This window comes from Carex rostrata, chromosome 5 (assembly GCF_964058835.1).
Source record: "Carex rostrata chromosome 5, lpCarRost1.2, whole genome shotgun sequence".
NCBI classification, from domain to species: Eukaryota; Viridiplantae; Streptophyta; class Magnoliopsida; order Poales; family Cyperaceae; genus Carex; species Carex rostrata.
In genome coordinates this window covers 14549883-14572723 of record NC_135922.1, presented here as the reverse complement: position 1 = coordinate 14572723, position 22841 = coordinate 14549883, and the positions used below count along the sequence as shown (strand labels likewise).

Here is a 22841-nt window from a genome sequence, read left to right as displayed (position 1 = left end):
TAGGGTTTTGAAGTTTAGAAGCTTATACACTATTTACTTTTTTGTTCATGTGAAAAATAACACTTCGTGGCCTCAAAAAGTTCAACAGAATAGAATGTGAATGGTAAAATCTTGCAAACTATATTACTCTATATATCTATTACTCTATATAAATATATATCTGCATCAGAAGACAATAATACAATAATCTGAGGATTACATAACTAGATGCATTCATGGAGTGTTTTTCTTCTAAATTATACTACAAAAATGTGATTTGAAAGTTTCTTTGAAGATTTCGGTTTATGTTAGACAACAGGGGAAGGTACGCAGGTTATTATATATTGGATAAAATTGGACAAGCTATGGAATGTATATTGCATCAAACATAGATGCCAACCATTAAACCATATGATGTAACAGTAGATCTAATTTGACTAATGAAAATCGTGTTATGATTTTGAACACAATAAACCATTTTTTATATTTCAATCAACATGTTTAAATTGAACACATTTTTCTCAGAAGCGCAACTGTTTTGTTACGAAAAGTCGAAGATGATCTGAGTAAGGAATAACTGATCTTTTTTTTTTGAAAAATAGTGGTATTTACCACCGATTTCATTTGAAATCAGAAATTAATGCATATCTGACCTAGTACCTAAAATTGGTACCAAAATCAAATAAGGCAAGTCTGTACAACTGTTCAAAACAAAAGCAGACAATATCATAAGAAAACACAAAAACAACATAATAGACATAAAACTAAGAGCTACAAATCTAATAAGTCCTCATCCTCCTCGTCGCCAGACATTGGAGATGGGGGGTTGCCATCCCCAGAACCCTGCACTAGAAGGTCCAAAGCTTGAGTCGGTTCTGGACTTCTTGCTTCTTCCAATAGAATGAGATCTGAGAGATCCTTAACATCAAAAGGCATTATAAGATTTAATTTAAAGAAAGAATCATCACCTCTAGATTGACACCAAAATTGAGTTAAAGAAATAATCTTAGTACCTAGAATCCTAATAGGACAAGGGGTACCATCATTAAAGCATAATCTATTTCGTTCTAACCAAATAATCCATAAAACAGCCCCTCTTAATAATTCAATTAAAAGTCTATCCTTGAAAGGAATAAAAGCATCAATCAACCATAAATCTTCTAAAGTATGACAATTATAACTAAAGTTATTATGTTCGGCTATCCAGTTCCATATCAAGCTAATGTAAGAACATTGAGTAAAAAGATGTTCGGTACTCTCTATTTGGTTACAGAATACACATTTTGTATCACATTGCCAACCTTTATTTACTAAGTTCATTTTAGTCAAAATTTTGTCCTTTCGAACAAGCCATAAAAATATTTTAATTTTTAATGGGATATGGGATTTCCATATGGTACTATAATCTAATTTTGTCCTTTCGAACAAGGAATAACTGATCTAATTCATATATAATCTTAATTCATACATGGGGAGGAAAATACCATATGCGGAGAATGAATTAGGGAGGATTGATTCTAATTTTCACTCAGTTGAAGGACAGAGAGAGCAAGAGAAAGGAACCGGGCAGCATGGTCAATGGCTTGGGCAGAAATTAAATGAAACAGGGACGCTGAGATTGGGCCCCGCTATTAAAGGGCTGTCCGTGACCATTGAGGGTAAATTCCGTTGCAATGTGAGTCCAGAAGCGTCAGAATTGGAGGAAGTGTTAGCGGACGGCACGGGATAGAACTGGAGGAAGAGTTATCACTGCTCTTCTGACATGGCTGCTGATTTGGCATACAAATATTTAATCTAGCATTAGGAGAAACTAAATAATGCGAACAGCATTTTACCAACATATATACTTTCTAATATTAATTAGTATTTCTGATAATTTACGAGGACAAATGTAAAATTAAGGAAACTAAGGGAGATAAGAAAGCAAATAAACATTACATATATGCAAATAAGGACAGTTTTATGAAATATTTTTATTTATATTTATTAACAACATACTCCCGTAGGACTTAAATATAAACCGTGTCATACTCCCTTTCCCTTTCTTTCTATTTACTTCAACCTTAGAACTGATTAAGAATAAATTGAACAGACCTCATTATGGTATACAAAAACTATACGTACCTTGACTGTAGCAATTCCTTGTTTGCATCTTCCAAACCCTTCTCCTTAGTTTGTAGGTCCTCATTCTCGTTTTCTATGTTTTTAATCTTTCAATAGAGAAACCAATGCATATGTGGATCAATCAAAATTGAGTAACTAATTTACAAACTATGAAAAATAATATGGCTCTCAATTCTTGCGAGTGTATCAAAAGCACGACCTCTATACTAATTAAACTTAGTCTGTAGTAAATCATTGTCACACTCGGAGACAATTAACGTGCCACGTGTTTACACGTAAGTGCACATCATATACATTACCAATAATAAATTTTTATGCAACTTTTCTTAAATCAAACAAAGTATTTTAACACTACAAATAGTTCAAGCACATAACATAATTTCAACATGAAATCAAGACAAACATGACAAACAAATCGATAATTGCCATACCAGTTAATGTATCTACTTTCAGAGAGAAAATTTAAAAGTCTTAAATAAAAATAAAAATAAAAAGATACTTGAGCTATCTGCTCGTTGACTTTCTAATCCACATCCATTATATTCGTGCTCACCGTCAGCTTCATCATTTCCTGGAACTCACATAAAAGTGAAAGCGGGGGAGAGATCAAACAGCCTCTCAGTACAGGATTTAGTTCTAGTACCGAATTTTATAAAAATTGACTTATTAACACAAATATGATATTTGAAAATATATCTTCACATGCAATCTTACTAATGCATTTTTAAATCACACACACACACACCCCTCTTTAGTTATCTTTCAAGTTTTTCGTTAATCCGTTCATTTGTCAATCCAATGGAAAATCCAACCAACATTGGCAGACTGCCAACTCGCTGGGAAATCCAACCAACAACGGGAGACTTTTTCACTAGACGGAGAATCCACCCTACACTAGATATTGGCTGTCGCACTAGACGGGGAATCTATCATACGCTAGATCTTGACCTGTGACAGGACTGCGTTCGCCTACAACCACGTTAATGAGGGGTCTAGTCGAACCCAGACCCAATGTATACATTCCAACATGAGTTCAACACATGTTGGCCCCTTTCCGTTAACTTATCCGTTGCATTCCATGTTCGTTTCATTCAACACTACACAATGTCATGCTCAATACATTCTACTTATAAGTCTCATGATCGATATGAATAATCCTATTGTATCTCTAAACAAACCAAAGGGATCATTCGATTCAACATTCACAATTTCAAAAGTAAATAAATAAAATACACACAATATGGTAAGTAATTTGACAATATCCAGAAAACATGTACCTGTTGTCGTGTGGCAGTTCACTATTGTCTCTACATCTTTTCCTACTTTGACACTTGGATCAAGACCACGAAACATGATTTCTAATTAATATTTACATAAACTTCTCATTTAACAAAATTATATCTATTAAACGAGACGGAAGTACCTACTATAGCAGGTGAACGCAAAACAATAAGGACTCTGATTAAGATTATAACTAGGCTTGTTTATAATAAAAATAACTTTAGGGTCTTCGGTGAATAATCTCAGAGTCTTTGGTGAAATTTTACTATTTAATATAAATAACATAATTAAAATCAATTTGTGAATATATACATAGTACGATTTATATGCTTGTATATACTGGAGACATATAAACAATTTAATTAGTTTGAAGTCATGAAGGTTAATTAATTGTAAGTTAAATTCAAAATGTTAATATTAATAATAATCAAAGTAAGTTGTATAGATCAAAATATTGATTCAGTGATGAGACCGAAGAAGAATATATTATATAAAATACAAATAATTATATTAGTATGATGCTTTGATGAAATATATATGTATGTATCAGGAAGTTAGTAATATTTTAGAGACATCGATCATTTATATATAGATAGTATGGAATTTCTGAAAGAGTAAAAACAAACAAAGTATGATTATCTAAAAGATTTGATTATTATTTAACCAACTGATTTATGAAATCCCATAATTTTCTGACAATCAAAATCCTTCTTGAATTACACCGATTATATGAAATAATAAATATAAGAAATATTATAAATAATATACAGAAATTATATAATTTTCAGGAATTATTATGAAATAAATAAATATAACGTATATATTATATCAAATACTAACTATAAGAAATCTTATCCAACAAATGAATATGAGAGATTGTTTTACTCCCATTACTATGCAAATAATTGAACGTAAGGTTGAACATAAGAACTCTTATCCAACATGGTGAACATCTTAATTAGTTACTATGTAAATAATTAATGAAAAGAGAAATATTTTCTCAGAGGTCTAACCTTTTTCTTGTTCTTCTGTGAAGAAAGCGGAGAGAGAGAGAGAGTACGCTACATATATATGAGTTAATTTAATTATAAAAGCAGTTGCTATTTACAAGGCGAAAAGACGCTGAATGTAAGGTGGTTATTTCGGGAAGTTATTGTTCTAATTTGGGTAATTTAACGATATATATATTGTGGGCTGCCGAAACTAATAATATGTTAAATCGGGCCTTGTGTGTTTTGTTAACTTATAATTATATACCTTTAAAATACTGATATGCATCGACACATATTGGTTTTATTCAAGGTATATTAATTTGGGTAATTTGTTAAATAGACATATCTAAATGAAGGTTGAAAAAAGAAAGAACGATAATATAGAAAGACAAATAAATATATATATCAATTATTTACGTCGTATGGTAATTTAGTATTTTTAATTATGTGGCGTTACATAATCGATTATATTTTTAAAATAAAATTTTCAAGTACGTACCTGAAATTACATGATGTTACACTCTTCATTATTGTTTCGTTGCTCATTCATGTTTTGCATTGATCGAATCTACAAATAGATAAACCAATGCATATGCAAGTCGATCACAAGTGAACAATCAATTAAAAAAGTATGAAAAATAATACTCCACAATCAGTACCGTAGATATGAGCTTATTTTGAATTTCTTCTTTGTTATCCAACTCTTCTCTTAAGGACACGATCTATCAATAGAAAAACCAATGTATATGCGAGTCAATCAAAAGTGAACAACCAATTAAAAAAGTATGAAAAATAATACTTCACGATCAGTACCATAAATTTGAGCATCTTTTCAATTTCTTCTTTGTTATCCAACTCAACTCTTAAGGACAAGATCTATCAATAGAAAAATAAATGCATATGCGAGTCCATCAAAAGTGAACAACCAATTAAAAGAGTATGAAAAATAATACTCCACAATCAGTACCTTAGATATGAGCATCCCTTGAATTTCTTCTTTTTTATCCAACTCAGCTCTTAAGGACTCGATCTATCAATAGAAAAACCAATGCATATACGAGTCAATCAAAAGTAAACAACCAATTAAAAAAGTGTGAAAAATAATACTCCACGATCAATACCTCAGATTCGAGCTTCTTTTGAATTTCATCTATGTTATCCAACTCAGCTCTTAATTTTGGTAATTCATCATTCTTTCTTTTTAAGGACTCAATCTATCAATAGAAAACTCAATGCATATGCGAGTCAATCAAAAGTGAACAACCAATTAAAAAAGTATGAAAAATAATACTCCATGATCAGTACCTCAGATTCGTGCTTCTTTTGAATTGCATCTTTGTTATCCAACTCAGCTCTTAATTTTGGTAATTCATCATTCTTGGTTTTTAAGGACTCGATCTATCAATAGAAAGACCAATGCATATGGAAGTCAATCAAAAGTGAACAACCAATTAAAAAAGTATGAAAAATAATACTCCACCATCCCTACCTCAGATTCGAGCTTCTTTTGAATTGCATCTTTGTTATCCAACTTAGCTCTTAATTTTGGTAATTCATCATTCTTGCTTTTTAAGTACTTGATCTATCAATAGAAAAACCAATGCATATGCGAGTCAATGAAAAGTGAACAACCAATTAAAAAAGTATGAAAAATAATACTCAATGATCAGTACCTCAGATTCGAGCTTCTTCTGAGTTTCATCTTTGTTATCCAACTCAGCTCTTAATTTTGGTAATTCATCATTCTTGCTTTTTAAGGACTCGATCTATCAATAGAAAAACCAATGCATATGGAAGTCAATCAAAAGTGAACAACCAATTAAAAAAATATGAAAAATAATACTCCACGATCAGTACCTCGGATTCGAGCTTCTTTTGAATTTCATCTTTGTTATCCAACTCTGTTTTTAATTTTGGTAATTCGTCATTCTTGTTTTTTAAGGACTCGATCTATCAATAGAAAAACCAATGCCTATGCGAGTCAATCAAAAGTGAATAACCAATTAAAAAAGTATGAAAAATAATACTCCACTATCAGTACCTCAGATTCGAGCTTCTTTTGAATTTCATCTTTGTTACCCAACTCAGCTCTTAATTTTAGTAATTCATCATTCTTGCTTTTTAAGTACTCAATCTATTAATAGAAAAACCAATGCATATGTGAGTCAATGAAAAGTGAACAACCAATTAAAAAAGTATGAAAAATAATACTCAATGATCAGTACCTCAGATTCGAGCTTCTTTTGAGTTTCATCTTTGTTATCCAACTCAGCTCTTAATTTTAATAATTCATCATTCTTGTTTTTTAAGGACTCGATCTATCAATAGAAATACCAATGCATATGCGAGTCAATCAAAAGTTAACAACCAATTAAAAAGTATGAAAAATAATACTCCACGATCAGTACCTCAGATTCGAGCTTCTTTTGAATTTCATCTTTGTTATCCAACTCTACTCTTAATTTTGGAATTAGCTTCAAATATTTGGCCTCTGTGTGTTTCAAATTCTATGTCCGAAAGAGAGAAAAATCAATATTGACAATCTCTAAGTGACTCATTAAACAATGTAAGAAATATATTTGCGGGAATATGGTGAGAAAAAGAGACCTGCTTGCAATCCTCAAGTTCTTTCTTGATGATTTCTTCTCTGTCCTGGGTGAAGTAAATTGCAGTTATTAATTTTCAAAAGGAGGAAATGAATACAGATTACAATTACCTGGAGATCGACTAAATACATTTTCTATTGGACAATACAAGGTGGAACTAAACGAGAGGAAAGAGAATCGGAGCATGATATGATCTATATTTGGGTCTAAGAATTATATATGTTTTGTTTACAAATTTGAAGGTGTATTTTATTTAACATTTTAATAATGTAGAATATTTTATAAAACTATATGTTACTTGATTACAGATGGATTTTACAACAGATCAAATAGAGATGTTTATTATCAATAATAATAATTTTATTACACACCTTGACGTAAATTCCAAGTGCATCAAGATATTTTCCTGAGCGTCCATAGAAACCAATAATTTGACCACTAATTGCTGGAAGTTCAAAAGGGAATGCCCCTCCTGGACCATATGGTCCAAAAGATCTCATGTTTGTCTCAAATTTAAGTGATCTCAGAACAATCATACCCCAGTAGTAACCATAGTGGCCTTTAACGGAGGTAATGTACTCAGAATCTTCAAAATTTAACTACAAGACAAAGAGCATATAACATATATCATTAACATCCTTTTGGTGGCTACATAAATCAACATTTACTATTGATAAACACATTAATCAAAGGTCAAAATTGGTGACAAAATTCACTTCATTTCATTCCAACATAAGAGTAGGTTCGAATTAATGATTACTTTTATATTTTTCCTGCCAAATTTCACAAAAAAATCCTTGGTCACTATATTATTTTGTTTTTCATCACTTAAGAAGCCCCATTGGTACAATTATCAGTACCAGTTCAAGTGGTCCTGGTAACAGTAGGATAACGTCCTGCATTTCACTACATTCTTCTTCTATTATTATCAAGTAATGGATCAATGTGGTCAATTTGCTTTACCAAGAAATAAGACTTTCCACTTCTCGCTCACAGAGTTGGAATTCTATTAGTTCAGGGATGAAAAAAAGCAGTACCTCTGCCATATTTCCTCCTTGTCCACCCCACACCTCGGTACTTTCCTCATCGTTATCATGTAGAAAACGTACAATAAGACCATGAATAACAGAACCATGTCGAACACTGATCTTAACAATGCGATTGATGCCATTGATATTCATATCTTTCACTACCCCACCATTTCCGCCAACTGGCCCGACCTTCTTTATGACAACTTGAGTTGACGCCTTCATTAAATCACATAGTGGGCAAAAGGAATTTTAAAGATGATTAATATATGAATTAGAGGAATTTCTCTCTAATTAGTTTCTGAACACTCATTTTTCATAGAAAATCTTCATTTTGACATCTATATAAAAAAGATAGCACGTACCATTTCGGGAAAAATTTGAGCACACTAGCGACAATGGAATTATTGCTGCATTTGTTGATTGCTTTGTTTTGTAGGCTTAGAGCGAGGTTCCTGGATGAATATATACTTGATGTAATTAAACACGCAATGATGTAATTAATTAGACATACAAAAGCATTTCATCTTCGTGCACGAAATGTAGTTAATAAAAAATAAAAATAAAAACTAGTTGCATCCGCAGCATTTTTGCATAGATACCAATGCAAATTGCAAAATCTTGTATTAGCATATTTAATTTTTTTATTATTGGAGCAATGAGAATACCCTAGAGGACCATTTCTTCGTCATACTCTTGTTTGAGGTACTGATAGTTATAATATATATGATAATACGGTGTACAAATTCTCCTTTTTTAGATTTAATTCCAAGAATCCTCCTGTACGTAGTAAATGAATATGCATAAGACTAAACAAGGTAATTTTCCATTTTCATATAGATGGTCAGCAAAAACATTTTCTCAATTATGACTCCGAATTAATGAAATATTTCGCGAAGTGTCACTACCGCAAAAACGCTAATCAACTAAGGTACATCATATACATTTTCTCAAAATTTTCATTAAATTCATTTGTAAAGCAAGAAGGTGCGCTCCGAAAATGAGCTTCAATATTCATACACAGATTTTTATAAAGAACTGTGTATAAATGTTCTCCAAGATTAATGCACAGTATTAAAAAAACCTGTATAAATGTTCTAGCTCATTTTCAAAAGCGTGTATAAATGCTCGGTATGAGGGTTTTTAGATAAAAATTATGTTTGTAATTATATGCAATTTTTTGTATGATCCATGTGTGATAAAAGAAATGCAAAAAAATTCACGTGATCTCTCTTGTTATAATGCATCTTTATCTATCTTTTTCTAAGATATGTCTCTCATATCTAAAATATCTCTTCCATGTACATATATATTCCTTTGAGGCAACTCCTCTAAACAGATGATGCTAAGGCGAGAGGTAAGAGAAGGGAGGCGATATCTTCACTGAGAAGGCAATAGAGGATGAAGAAACTTCAAACGGATGTAACCCTTAGCTCGAGTGTTTGATTTTCAGTGTTCTATCCTAATTCAGAAAGCTTGCGAGGAGATCTATAATCATCATAACCTATAGGCATAACTGCATTTTTCAGGTTCTGATGAAGTTTTTTTATATTTTATTTTGTTTAACCGTAGTTTTTCTTAGATATTTCATGTAAATGTATAAAGTCTCAGACCTTGGGTTTTATGTTATTTTTACATTTTTTTTTAGTTAGAATGTTGTTAATTTAACCATTTGTTTAATGTAATTGTAAATTTATTTATATTGGTAAATGTAATGTTTTTGTTATGTGTTGCTTTAATTTATATCTTTTTGAAATTTAGTTTTGTGTTTTTGGTATATTGGTTAATGTAGTGCTTTAAATATGAATTATACACATTCTTTTTAATAATTTGTGTTTTCATACTCGGTTTTAACATTTATAATTTATACTTTAAAAACCAATTCATACATAACTTGAATCGGACGGTTTTGACTGAACATTAGACTTATTTTGATCACATACCCATGGAACATTACACTTATTTTGGACCTCTAAACACACCGTCCTATTAAAATATTTAAATAATCTCTATTCTATTATTAAGCACGTTGGGTGTCCGATCCGCCAACGGCTACGATTGAGAGATGAAACTTCGGATTTGATCTCAGCTCTCCAATTACATATTTTGTCTTCTTTTGATTAAATACATATATTTTATGTATATAAGTCTAAATTTAGTTAAAAACATACCCGCCACATATGTTGCCACACGATACATTACAATTAAAATTGAATAAATTCTTAAATTTAGTGATATATTTATCCGTTTCCTTTTTTTCTTTTTTTCCATATTTCTCCTCTTCAATTGAGAAAACTCCGCCTTCCATTTTCTTATTTATTGTTTCCTTACTTCTTCGTTTCTATACGAATCACAATGGAAATCATTTTTTTTTTAATTTCCTTATTTCTCTTTCTTTGTTTCTATACATATTGGTGTGGGCAATTTAGAATATATTTCCGATATAGAATATATCAATGTGTGTGTGTGTGTTCTAAATTGGAAACAAAGAAGAATATAAATTGGAACGTGTGTGTGAATATATATTTTTCTTAATATGTGTGTGTGTGTATATATCCTATACATACACACGATAACACTTTTTATTTATGTTTTTTGATATCATTGGTACTTAAAAATAAAAAATTATCACATCATCAAATTGTTATCAGAGATTACGATTAAAGTTAATTAAAAATACAAAATCATATAAATTTTCTATTAACATGTGTTTTAATTTTTAGATAATTATTATTTTCATTGATATATTTGTTTTTTATAATATGTCTCCCCGTTGCAACGCACGGGTATGATACTAGTAATTAAACTAATTAAGTTATTAAATGACACACTGTCCTAATAAGATATATAAATGACTTGCTACTTTAATTCCTTTTTGGTTATTCATTGGAGACTTGTGAGCGGTGGACTCAAGGCATTTCTCTCGTCTAGTCAACTGGATCGTTTTTAAGATCAAAGGACAGTCACAGTGTGATTTGAAAGGTTGCATCAATTGCTAATTAAGTGCTATTCAATTTCCAATAAGAAAGGGGTAAGCAAACGGTCTGATATTCTAAAATCTGTACCGCCTTATGTGTGGAACCTGATCGTCATTTTCTTCATTCAAAAAGGCGGCAACTCATGACCCATCTATCTATAAATGCAAAAACCTTCAGAAAATTGCAATGAACTCATCCTACAACGTAACCAGGGCTCAAATATCAGTATATATAATTTTCTCATCTAAATATTGCAATGGTCTCAGAGCCCCTGGTGTTCGTCACAGGGTCGAAAACTTTCGAAATAACAGACTACTGCATCATTAAAAGCATCAGCAACAAGGACAGCATCAAGTCAGAGCGCTTCCCAGTGGGAGGCTACAACTAGGTGATACAATTCTACCTGCAAGGCATCATTGAGTTGATCTCCGACCACGTATCAGTTTCTATCTGTCCAGGATTGGACCACCTACAAATGGTCGAGCACTACCCCTGCTTCTTTGAATCTGATGACTTTCTCGCCATGGCATGGCACGGCCAGTTGGGGCTACAACACCTACATCAAGATCATACGCTCCTCGTCAAGCGTACTATCTGGGTAAAATGCCCCCGCTGCTAGTACCGGCTCTGGAAGCAGATGGTGATAAACCTGCTGGTACTAGTAATCAATGGACCATGGATTGGAAAATCAGCTGAGTCAGAACAGTATTAGTCGGGTCTGAGCTATGTCATCTGAGTTTCACACCCATATGATTTTTTTCATCAAAATTCGGTTGAATCGGGTTGACTCAACCAAGTTATTTGATTATTTGTCTGAGTCAGGCTGAGTCAAGTCCAAGTCCTTTGGTTATTTTATATATGTTTTATCCTGACAGTTGTTCATCTATCATTTCAAATAAATAAATAAAAAAAATTATGTGACGAGAACGTTGAGGTGATGTGATCCCCCTTTGTATTTTTATACAGTTGGGTATGTACAACAATAACCCCTTCGTATTTTATAATATAGAGGATGAGTGGGCATAACTTGTACCAATAAAAAATGTCTTATATTTGTATTCTTGTATTATATTTTGTAATTAGTGTATTATTTGAGTGTAATATTTTGTCTTAATATATATAATTTTTTTACAAATTATTTTTTTTATCAATTTTTTTTTGATTTTTTGGCTACAAAACAAGCTTCTGTCAAAAAAAAAAATCCAAATTTCCGATTCGATTCTTCAGATTCCGACTGATTCATTTGATTCCGAGTTTCACAACCATGAATGGAACCCATGTGAGGCACATTTCTTTTCATAACAGGAATGTCATCTTTTTTTTATTTTTGTCTCTTAAGTGCCTATATATGCACACTTAATTAGTCCATGCCGTGTGATCTTTACTTTTTAAGAAGAACCTTATTGGTTCATCCATTTGGTTTTATAAGCTTTAATGAATTTCGGTGTATTGTTGTTAATTAAAATGTGTGCTCTTTGATATATAGTCGTATCTTTACTAAAAGCATAATAAATAGTTGAACGTATAAAAAGGAAAGACGGAGGTCTGCAATTTGACAGACACCCTCATATATGCCGAAATTTTTATTAATAGAAAAATAAATTAAAAATATCGACAATAGAGAAGGGATATGGAGAAATTTGACATTAAGAAAAATGTGATAGTTTATAACGTCCAGGGGACATTATATACCATTACGTCCTACTTAGCGAAAAAGATTAACCTTTGACTAAACATCGAAAAAAAAGGGACTCCATTGTCTATCATGGCCAAGAAAAAAAAAAGAAACATGACTTCATTGTCTATCACGGCCATGAAAAAAAAATTCCGATATGAAGAGGAGAAAGAAAGGGATGGAACGTGTGGGTTATGGGGACCAGTCGTGTGGTTTTTTTTTGTCTTTTCAACCTCTATGCTAATTTGTTCGATGATATTTTTCATCTCTAAATTTTCAGGAACTCGCTCCTTGGTTAGTTTAAGGGGTTTTAGTAGTGGTCCGACCAACTCTGCAACACTGGCTCCCTTGAAGGTTGCATTGCAATTAATGGTTAATTTCTTCAATCTAAGAAATAACGATTTTGTGTATTGATGTTAATTAAAAGGACGAACAAATGATAACAAACATAATGAAAAATTGTTGAAATTAATGTTTCTTCAAAATCTATACTTTTATGTCATTATTTGTGTTTAATTTTGCTAATTAAGGCTTTAGATAGTATACTAATAGGATTAATTAATTAAATGATTCATTTAGGCAATGTTTTTTTCTCAATTTACATGAAAGTTTCCGTTTAAGATCAAAATAAGAATTTAAAGTTTATCATTAACTTGATTTTAAGATAATGAGAAATCTGATATATAATTAGTATAACATGAATTTGTTTTGATATGTAAGTTTGATAAGTCAGCAATGGCATTTCTCAGAAAGGGGAGGTAACACAATTGGCTAGGAAAAAGCCCTAGAGTTGTTGTACCCAAAGGTCGAGAGTTCGATTCCCCCTCACGACTTCTGCGAAGTTTTCAAAAAAAAAAAAAAGCAACTACATTTCTATTAATCGGTTGTGATATTTAGATTGTTTGACAAATTTCCTTAAATGGGAACTAAAAATTGATTTTGACCCTTCAGTTTAAAATAGTTTGATTTGAAATTGTGAAATTTTAAACTGGCGACTGATATTAGCACAACGTATAATTTATTATTGACATAACACTATATATTTTTATAGTCAATTTTGCCCCTGAATAATCTTTCTTCTAGCATTTGGACACTCTTCCATCAATTACTGCACAATATTAGTTTCCTTAAATTCCATTATAAAAAGTAAAAAAAAGAAAACTGATATATTTGCTACTTCTAGTAGATCATTTAAATTATTTAATTGATTTTTTTATACTTGTAGTTGTAGTCAATAAGTTCAAATCAAATAGATGTACCAAATAATTTTATACTTGTCCTTGCTGTTTGTATACATAATAGGCTACAAAAGTAATTGAAACAAATTGAAGCCTTATAATTCACTCTGATGTGATTAATTTCTTTCTCTTTTTTTTATGTGCAATCACACTAAGAAGTGAATAACCCATATTATAAAAACATAGTCTAATATCAATAAGAATTGCAGAATTTTAAGAATATATAAATGTTCTCTCTTCCACTATGAAATTACCACTAAAATCACACTAAAATCGTTTGAAATATGAAATGACGCTCCTAAGTAATAGAACATAATGGTAACAATGATCATAAAATAATAATAAAGTAATTATAAAATGATATGATCCATATACATAATAGAGAAGCTCATGATAAAACACAGAAAGATTGAAGACAACATAAAATCTTTACCTTGTAAGAGATGTGATCCAAAATAGAGAAGTCGTTGCTCTAGCATTCCATGTGTTTCTCTATTTTCTAGTTTGTTGTTCTACTTTTGTAATTCTCCCTTAACACTGAGCACTAAAATTGATGCTCAAATTCAACTATATGTAAGATAAAAGGAAAATTATTTGTATGGAATTACCAAAATTTAGAAGTGATAGTGAGAGGAGAGAGAGACATCTTGCTCTATTGCTAATGAAAAAGAAATAAATAGAAAAGTACAGAAAGATACCCTGCTAAACAGAAAAGTAACGAAAAAAGAGAAAAAAAAAATACCCCTAATATACCTCTCTTTTAAAAGTAAATGAAAGATACCCCTATATAATATACCTATCTTCCTCTTATAACCTGTTTGGAAGTGGAAAAAAAATGATAAAGTAAAGGAAACTTTTAAATAGAAATCTAATTGTTTGTTCAGTGAAAACTTTTAATTTCACCATTAAAAAAATGATAAATAAAAAAACCACGATTTTGTGGGAATTTGAAATTTAGCATGGACGCAACTTCACGTTGAGTCTTGCATCCGAAAACTTCTTTTTTAACCAACTTGAGTGGACAAAAAAAAATGTGGGGCCCACCCAATTTTTGGACGCAACATGAAGTTGCATCCATGGTGAATTTTCAATTCCATAGAATTCGTGGTGAATTGATTTCTTTTTTTTTTAATGAATGATAAATTTAAAATTTCTGGTTTGTTAAGGGGTTTAAAAGTGGAAAGAGTACGTAGCTAGTCTCTCAAGCAAAGAATTTTCATATCATCAAAGAGGAAAGAAGAAGTAAAGAATAAAACATATGGATATTCACATTACTAAAAGCAAGAGCATTTCACCATTTCCTTGTCTTACCATTATGCTTTACACCTCTTATGAATATTTAAATTAAGCTTCGAATTTACAAAAGAGAAAACAAAATCAATTGGAAAAGGGACCACACACAGAACGAAAGGAATATTAAGAGCATTTCTATCTAAGAAAACATTTAGAAATTAAAATTAGCCACGTCACTGAGTTTAGCAATTAAGGAATTCATAATTTCTAAATCACTCCATCCCAAAAATTAATTATGAATTGCAATTAAGAGAGTGAGAGTGCTACATAAAGGAAAGAAAATATTTGAACCAATTAATTAGCTAGCGTGTCATTAAAAACATTTTCTTTTAATGAAAATTTGCTAATTTAGAAACTGTGGTACATCCCAACAATCATCAAATCAGATTATCAATCTAAAAGAAATCATCATTGTAGTAACAAAAGAAATTAATTGAATCGTGCATTAGCTGCTATTTATTTAAGCTAATAACAACAACAACAACAACAACAACAACAACAACAACAACAACAAAAAACGAAGTTCGCATCAACGGAGAGATTACTCAAGATTGTAATGTACCTATTGGAGAAAAGAAAACAGAGCTCACTACTACATAAATGGTCATTGCACACTGCACATTGTACACGGATTTGGCAATTTTATATAAAAACCGTGTAGAAATTATAATTTTTTGGGGGCCTGAAATATCTGTGGGATCCCTACACGGATATTTATTAAAGAATCAATGTAGAAAACCATGAGAGAGCTACACGAACGTTTATTAGGAAATGTACACGGCTTATTGTTTAAATAAAAGTGTAGAAAGCCTTGAGAGAGCTACAAGGATATTTAATTAAAGAACCGTGAAGAAAGGTAGGAATTGTACACGGATATTTGTTTAAATAACAGTATAGAAAGCATGTGAGAGCTACACGGACGTTTAATAAAGAGCCGTGTAGAAAGGCGGAAATTGTACACGGTTTTTTGTTTAATTAACAGTGTAGAAAGCCTTGAGAGAGAGCTATACGGACGTTTAATAAAGAGCCATATAGAAAAGTTATTTCAGGATTTTGGTATATACAAAAGGTCTTCTCCTTCCAGTACCGTTTTGATCAATTTATACTCTCCCTCTCACTGTTAACAATTGGGTGGAGATTTAGATTTATCAATTATTTCGGATCGCAAATCTATCAAGATGAGCTACTGTTTTTGGAGCTCATATATATATGAAGATGAGCGGTCCGATATAATTGATAACATACATCTCGAATTCTCATGCGAATTGCTTCATTTTCCCAATTAATTGGTCTGATTTCTGTGCTAAAGTGTTTTTGAAGGATAATATGAAGAAACATGTTTTTGGAGGCCGAATCTGAGATCTTGAAAGTTAATTTATATTTCTCCTCTCTTGAGCTAAAGTGTTTAGTTTAGTATTATCAGCAAATGGACACAAGACTACTTAGGTTAATATAAGTAAACAAAAGTATGATTAATTAATCAGACTTTTGTTTAGTTATATTAAACCTAAGTAGTCTTTTGGTTAGTTCCCTACTGATAATACTAAACTAAACACCACACCCCTAGAGGAGAACAAGGAAGATTCTGACAAACCCTAAGACATGTGTCTTCATATTACCCTCTGTAAACATCAGATTATTTTGGATCATGTAATCTCTAAATAATCAATATCTTCTGTTACATTCAAATCATTCTTTTGAAATACTTGAAAAAGGTACAAAATTTGATATAGACACGAAGAGATGATGCCAACGCTGCGGACGAAGCTTTGTCACTGGTACGGGGGAACACTGCGAAAGAAGCTTTGTCACCAGTACGGGGGGGCTTGGAAGTAGTCGTCGGGGCTCATGCGCCAGTAGATGCGCCACTACTAGACCGTACGGAGCTCACTCAAGAAGAGGTTAGCCGTTTGCCTGCTGATTTGCGGACTCTACACGACTGCTTGATTAAGGTACCCGAGGACATGACGAAAGTCATCATCCCTGTCGACCTTGGGATGTTTCTACATGAAGGCCACCTTCTCATGCTGCCTTTCAAAGAATAAAATGACTTTCTACATGCCACCGTCACCGTTTTTCTCGACCAAAAATTATTTATATCATATGTGCACTCAAATATATATTCTAATATAAAATGATGATTTTCAGTTTCCTAGTCCGAAAATGTGCTGAGACTCTTATAAAAGGTAAGGTAAACTCATGTGCATTTTTGGACCCCGGCAAACATAATGCTACGATGGTGAAATTATATGACGATGCGTCTGTCCAACACATGTGTTCAGCGATGCATCAAGCTCGTGCGGATTGCAAGAAATTTATTCTCCTGCATGCCACCAAATGTAGGTTACTTCTAACCTTAACTTATGTATTGTTTATATTTCAATTAAAGAATTAGAAAAAAGAAATAAAAGTGAAATATAAAAAAATGAAATCACGTTATGAACCATAGCAAACACTTGTGTCACTATTATATGCTGAAATATATATGTCACTAATTATATGCTAAAGTACTACAATTCTTCTCATCCCACAGGGGCCACTGGTGTTTGATTGTGATTGTGTCACTTAAAAATACGGTTTTTATCATGGATTCTTCACGGCTCGAAGTAGGCATCACTCCTCATCAGTCCAAAAGTATCTGCCCTGTTGTATCAAAGTAAGCAATAATAATTCACTTGGTTTGATTTTTTTTCAATTATAACAAATTGTGGAATTGCTAATCACAGTCACTCAATTTTGTAAGGGCTTTAAAGAAATATATTAAAGAGGGTGGATTGCAAAGCGCGGGTGAGCACACTATAATTTTATAATTTCATATTTTGTTCAAGAAATTATTGTCATTCTGACATAGGCCGCTAAATGTAAATTTCAGTACCCGCAACAGGAGGCCGGTTGGGAATGGGGTTATTACACGATAATTTATATATATCACTTTGTCGAAGGCACTAAAATTGATGCTCAAATTCAACTATATGTAAGATAAAAGGAAAATTATTTGTATGGAATTACCAAAATTTAGAAGTGATAGTGAGAGGAGAGAGGGAGACATCTTGCTCTATTGCTAATGAAAAAGAAATAAATAGAAAAGTACAGAAAGATACCCTGCTGAACAGAAAAGTAAAAGAAAAAAGAGAAAAAAAAAATACCCCTAATATATCTCTCTTTTAAAAGTAAATGAAAGATACCCCTCTTATAACATGTTTGGAAGTGGGAAAAAAAAAGAGAGAGAAAAAAATGATAAAGTAAAGGAAAAGAAATCTAATTGTTTGTTCAGCGAAAACTTTTAATTTCATCATTAAAAACATGATAAATAAAAAAACCACGATTTTGTGGGAATTTGAAATTTAGCATGGACGCAACTTCACATTGAGTCTTGCATCCAAAAGCTTCTTCTTTTTTAACCAACTTGAGTGGCCAAAAAAAATGTGGGGCCCACCCAATTTTTGGACGCAGCATGAAGTTGCATCCATGGTGAATTTTGAATTCCATAGAATTCATGGTGAATTGATTTCTTTTTTTTTAATGAATGGTAAATTTAAAATTTCTGGTTTGTTAAGGGGTTTAAAAGTGGAAAGAGTACGTAGCTAGTCTCTCAAGCAAAGAATTTCCATATCATCAAAGAGGAAAGAAGTAAAGAATAAAACATATGGATATTCACATTACTAAAAGCAAGAGCATTTCACCATTTCCTTGTCTTGCCATTATGCTTTACACCTCTTATGAATATTTAAATTAAGCTTCAAATTTACAAAAGAGAAAACAAAATCAATTGGAAAAGGGACCACACACAGAACGAAAGGAATATTAAGAGCATTTCTATCTAAGAAAACATTTAGAAATTAAAATTAGCCACGTCACTGAGTTTAGCAATTAAGGGATTCATAATTTCTAAATCACTCCATCCCAAAAATTAATTATGAATTGCAATTAAGAGAGTGAGAGTGCTACATAAAGGAAAGAAAATAATTGAACCAATTAATTAGCTAGTGTGTCATTAAAAAAACATTTTCTTTTAAAGAAAATTTGCTAATTTAGAAACTGTGGTACATCCCAGCAATCATCACATCAAATTATCAATCTAAAAGAAATCACTATTGTAGTAACAAAAGAAATTAATTGAATCGTGCATTAGCTGCTATTTATTTAAGCTAATAACAACAACAACAACAACAAAAAACGAAGTTCGCATCAACGGAGAGATTACGCAGGACTGTAATGTACCTATTGGAGAAGAGAAAACATAGCTCACTACTACATAAATGGTCATTGCACACTGCACATTGTACACGGATTTGGCAATTTTATATAAAAACCGTGTAGAAATTGTAATTTTTTGGGGGCCTGAAATATCTGTGGGATCCCTACATGGATAGTTATTAAAGAATCAATGTAGAAAACCGTGAGAGAACTACACAAACATTTAGTAGGAAATGTACACTGCTTATTGTTTAAATAAAAGTGTAGAAAGCCTTGAGAGAGCTACACGGATATTTAATTAAAGAACTGTGAAGAAAGGTAGGAATTGTACACGGATGTTTGTTGAAATAACAGTGTAGAAAGCCTGTGATAGCTACACGGACGTTTAATAAAGAGCCGTGTAGAAAGGTGAAAATTGTACACGATTTTTTATTTAATTAACAGTGTAGAAAGCCTTGAGAAAGAGCTATATGGACGTTTAATAAAAGGCCATGTAGAAAAGTTATTTTAGGATTTTGGTATATATAAAAGGCATTCTCCTTTCAGTACCGTTTTGATCAATTTATACTCTCCCTCTCACTGTTAACAATTGGGTGGAGATTTGGGTTTATCAATTATTTCGGATCGCAAATCTATCAAATAACAGTGTAGAAAGCCTGTGATAACATATATATATGAAGATGAGCAGTCCGATATAATTGATAACATACATCTCGATTTCCCATGCGAATTGCTTTATTTCCCCAATTAATTGGTCTGATTTCTGTGCTAAAGTGTTTTTGAAGGATATATAATACGAAGAAACATGTTTTTGAAGGCCGAATCTGAGATCTTGGAAGTTAATTTATATTTCTCCTCTCTTGAGCTAAAGTGTTTAGTTTAGTATTATCAGCAAATGGACACAAGACTACTTAGGTTAATAAAGGGAATAAACCGGACCCAATGAACACCCCTAGCTAGCCACTGCCATTATAGTCGTCGTCAGTATTTCATTAGTAATAAAGGGAATTTCTGCAAGCTGTCCTTAAGGTTTGGACATTTCCACTATGATTCTTAGAACATAATTATTACAAATCGTCAAGTAACCTAGATGTATCTATTCATTTGTCCAAAATGAAAAGATGAAGTGGAAAAATATCAAAATGCATTTACATTAGGCCAGGCTAACACAGCTTTTTGGTTGTTGCAGTAGCAAGAACCCAACCAGAAAGCTAGTGACACACAGGAGCGTGACGGTTTTTCCTGACATCGGCCTCTTCTCCATTTGGGGCATTAATTCTTTCACTTAGTGCCTTCATTAAGCAACAAAAGAGAATGTTTCAGCAAGTTGAAACATTAAATGTGTAAAAGGGAAGTTATAAGAAATGGAGAGAAATTTATGTACAATCATTTGCGTAAATATATATTTATGTTTATTATAAGTAATGGTCATCCCACTCTTCTAATAGAATAACACAATCTAAAGATGGGAAATGATTTTATATGTGAATAAAAGCTAGAGCAGGCTACATTAGCAACACAAAAACATATAAAATTAAAGATGATCACTGGACATGAATAGACGACACCCGATCGACGATTGGTACGGAGACTGAGTTGCAAACAAAATGAAATTATGGATAAAGGATGAAGATCAGATGTGTGTACTGGTATTTACCTCATAAGGTTTGGGTACCTAATTTAGATGGTATTAATTGATTGAGATCTAAAATTATAGATGTCTATAACTTGGTTATTTCAATTTAGACTGACCGAAGTTATTCATGTTTAATTGAAATCTAAAATAATTAAATCATAACTTAAGTTTTTTTTTCTGTTTGAAATTGTGATCCAATCCATAACTTAAATATAACTATTCAACTTTATTTTTTACCACCATTTTAGAATTTTTATTATTAGAAAATTTAAAAAATAGAAATATGATTAAAGCTAAAAAAGAGAGACGTACATTTGAACACTCCACTTTGTTTAAATATTTTTTTTTGAAGGTTCACTTTGTTTAAATATTATTTTGAAACTGAACCTTACCTCTACCAGTAATCCAGCATAGAGACATTGTTAGTGCGGACTTAAAGCATTTCATTGAGAGATATATAATTTACTTAATTAATATATCTATCTTCATAATATATTTATAATGTAGAGTTGGGCTACGGTAATTCATGAAGTAAAGCGAGTGTTTTACTTTACACTTATGTTTTGCAATTTTAAAGTTCAAAATGTCGATCTGAACCATTCAAGTTTATCTCCATATTAAATTGTACTTGGAGACCAAATTTTATATTTTTTGAAAAAATTTTACTATATCTTTAGAATTTTTGAAAATCGTTGTTTTTGATGGTCCAGAATTTTCTGAAAAACAACGATTTTCAAAAATTCTAAAAAAATAGTAAAATATTTCCAAAAAATATAAAATTTGGTTTCCTAGCACAATTTAATATGGAGATCAATTTGAACATTTCGAATCGACGTTTTGAACTTTGAAATTGAAAATATTGACGTGAAATAAAGCACTCGCTTAACTTACTTCGCGAAGTACCGTAGCCTTATAATGCACATATATATTTGTATCTATCTTTCAAAAAAACAAGTGCAATGAAAATCAATAAAGACTGACAATTAACATTACGATCCTATATAAAAGAAAAAGGTTATATGAGGATTAATTAATAACTTAAGTGTTCAAATATGAAATGCTAATTAATACTTAAATGTACATTTGTTTTAAATCAGTTAATTAAGCAGCCAAAATAAAAATGATAAAACATGCAAGTCAATAAGTCACATACCCCATGTTTGGTTGTGGCCTAAAGCTAAGAACCATGTTTGGTTGTGGCCTAAATGGTGGAATAAGGAGTTTAGGCCTCGTTATTCCACCAAACGTGCCTTAAATGAGCCAGCCTAAGATGGCATAAGTCGATCTTTAGGCCGGCCTAAATTAAGCCACCTCATATGGTGGTTTAATTTTTATTCCACCTCGTGGCCTAACTTGAATGATTATAATAATATTTTATTTGTATATAATTAGTATATTATTGTTAATAATTATTATTAGTATATAATTATATAATTAATATCTTATATTGTTAATATATTAAATAATAAAATTATATAATTAATATCCTTTTATTAATAATTATTATTAATAAATAATTATATAATTATTATGTTATATTGTTAATATATTAATACTGTGTAATTAGTATCTTATTAACGATATATAACTATATAATTAATATGTTATATTGTTAATATATTAAATAATTATTATAATAATATTATAATATTTTATAGTTATTATTAATATATTAATATTATACAACCAAACATGGTGGCTAAATGGTAATAAGAAATAAAGGCTAAACTACCACCTCAATATATAGGTGGCTTAAATTTTAGACTTAAACCATGTTATATAGTTCAGCCTAATTAATTCACGTTTTACAGCTT

At 31.3% G+C, this 22841-nt stretch overlaps 1 protein-coding gene across 9 annotated transcripts; it reads right to left on the bottom strand.

The window, feature by feature from the left end:
- Window positions 1-560: 560 nt before the first annotated feature.
- Window positions 561-14529, bottom strand: LOC144554197 (uncharacterized). Of its 9 annotated transcripts, XR_013511557.1 has the most exons (22): window positions 14335-14529; window positions 8376-8465; window positions 8020-8229; window positions 7354-7581; window positions 6984-7028; window positions 6785-6883; window positions 6602-6694; window positions 6418-6510; window positions 6234-6326; window positions 6050-6142; window positions 5866-5958; window positions 5682-5774; window positions 5498-5590; window positions 5344-5406; window positions 5190-5252; window positions 5036-5098; window positions 4876-4944; window positions 3381-3433; window positions 2603-2674; window positions 2104-2189; window positions 1464-1745; window positions 561-897 (listed from the first exon to the last, which is right to left on the bottom strand). XR_013511557.1 is itself a non-coding variant. In XM_078302505.1 (18 exons), the coding sequence occupies exons 2-17, from the start codon at window positions 8376-8378 to the stop codon at window positions 4882-4884; spliced, it is 1488 nt and encodes a 495-aa protein (XP_078158631.1). In that variant the 5' UTR covers window positions 8379-8465; window positions 14335-14529; the 3' UTR covers window positions 4175-4445; window positions 4876-4881. The 9 variants fall into 9 exon arrangements, 1 of the variants encoding a protein (XP_078158631.1); XR_013511558.1 differs by having other exon boundaries at window positions 1464-1748; window positions 2603-3433; XR_013511555.1 differs by having other exon boundaries at window positions 2603-3433.
- Between the last annotated feature and the right edge of the window lie 8312 nt (window positions 14530-22841).

Excerpts from the sequence above, each read along its gene's own strand:
- LOC144554197 (XM_078302505.1), bottom strand. Across the intron at positions 7,029-7,353 it reads CACTTGGAATTTACGTCAAG|GACAGAGAAGAAATCATCAA; the intron begins GTGTGTAATAAA and ends TACTTCACCCAG. Across the intron at positions 5,775-5,865 it reads AAAAGAAGCTCGAATCTGAG|ATCGAGTCCTTAAAAACCAA; the intron begins GTAGGGATGGTG and ends TTCTATTGATAG.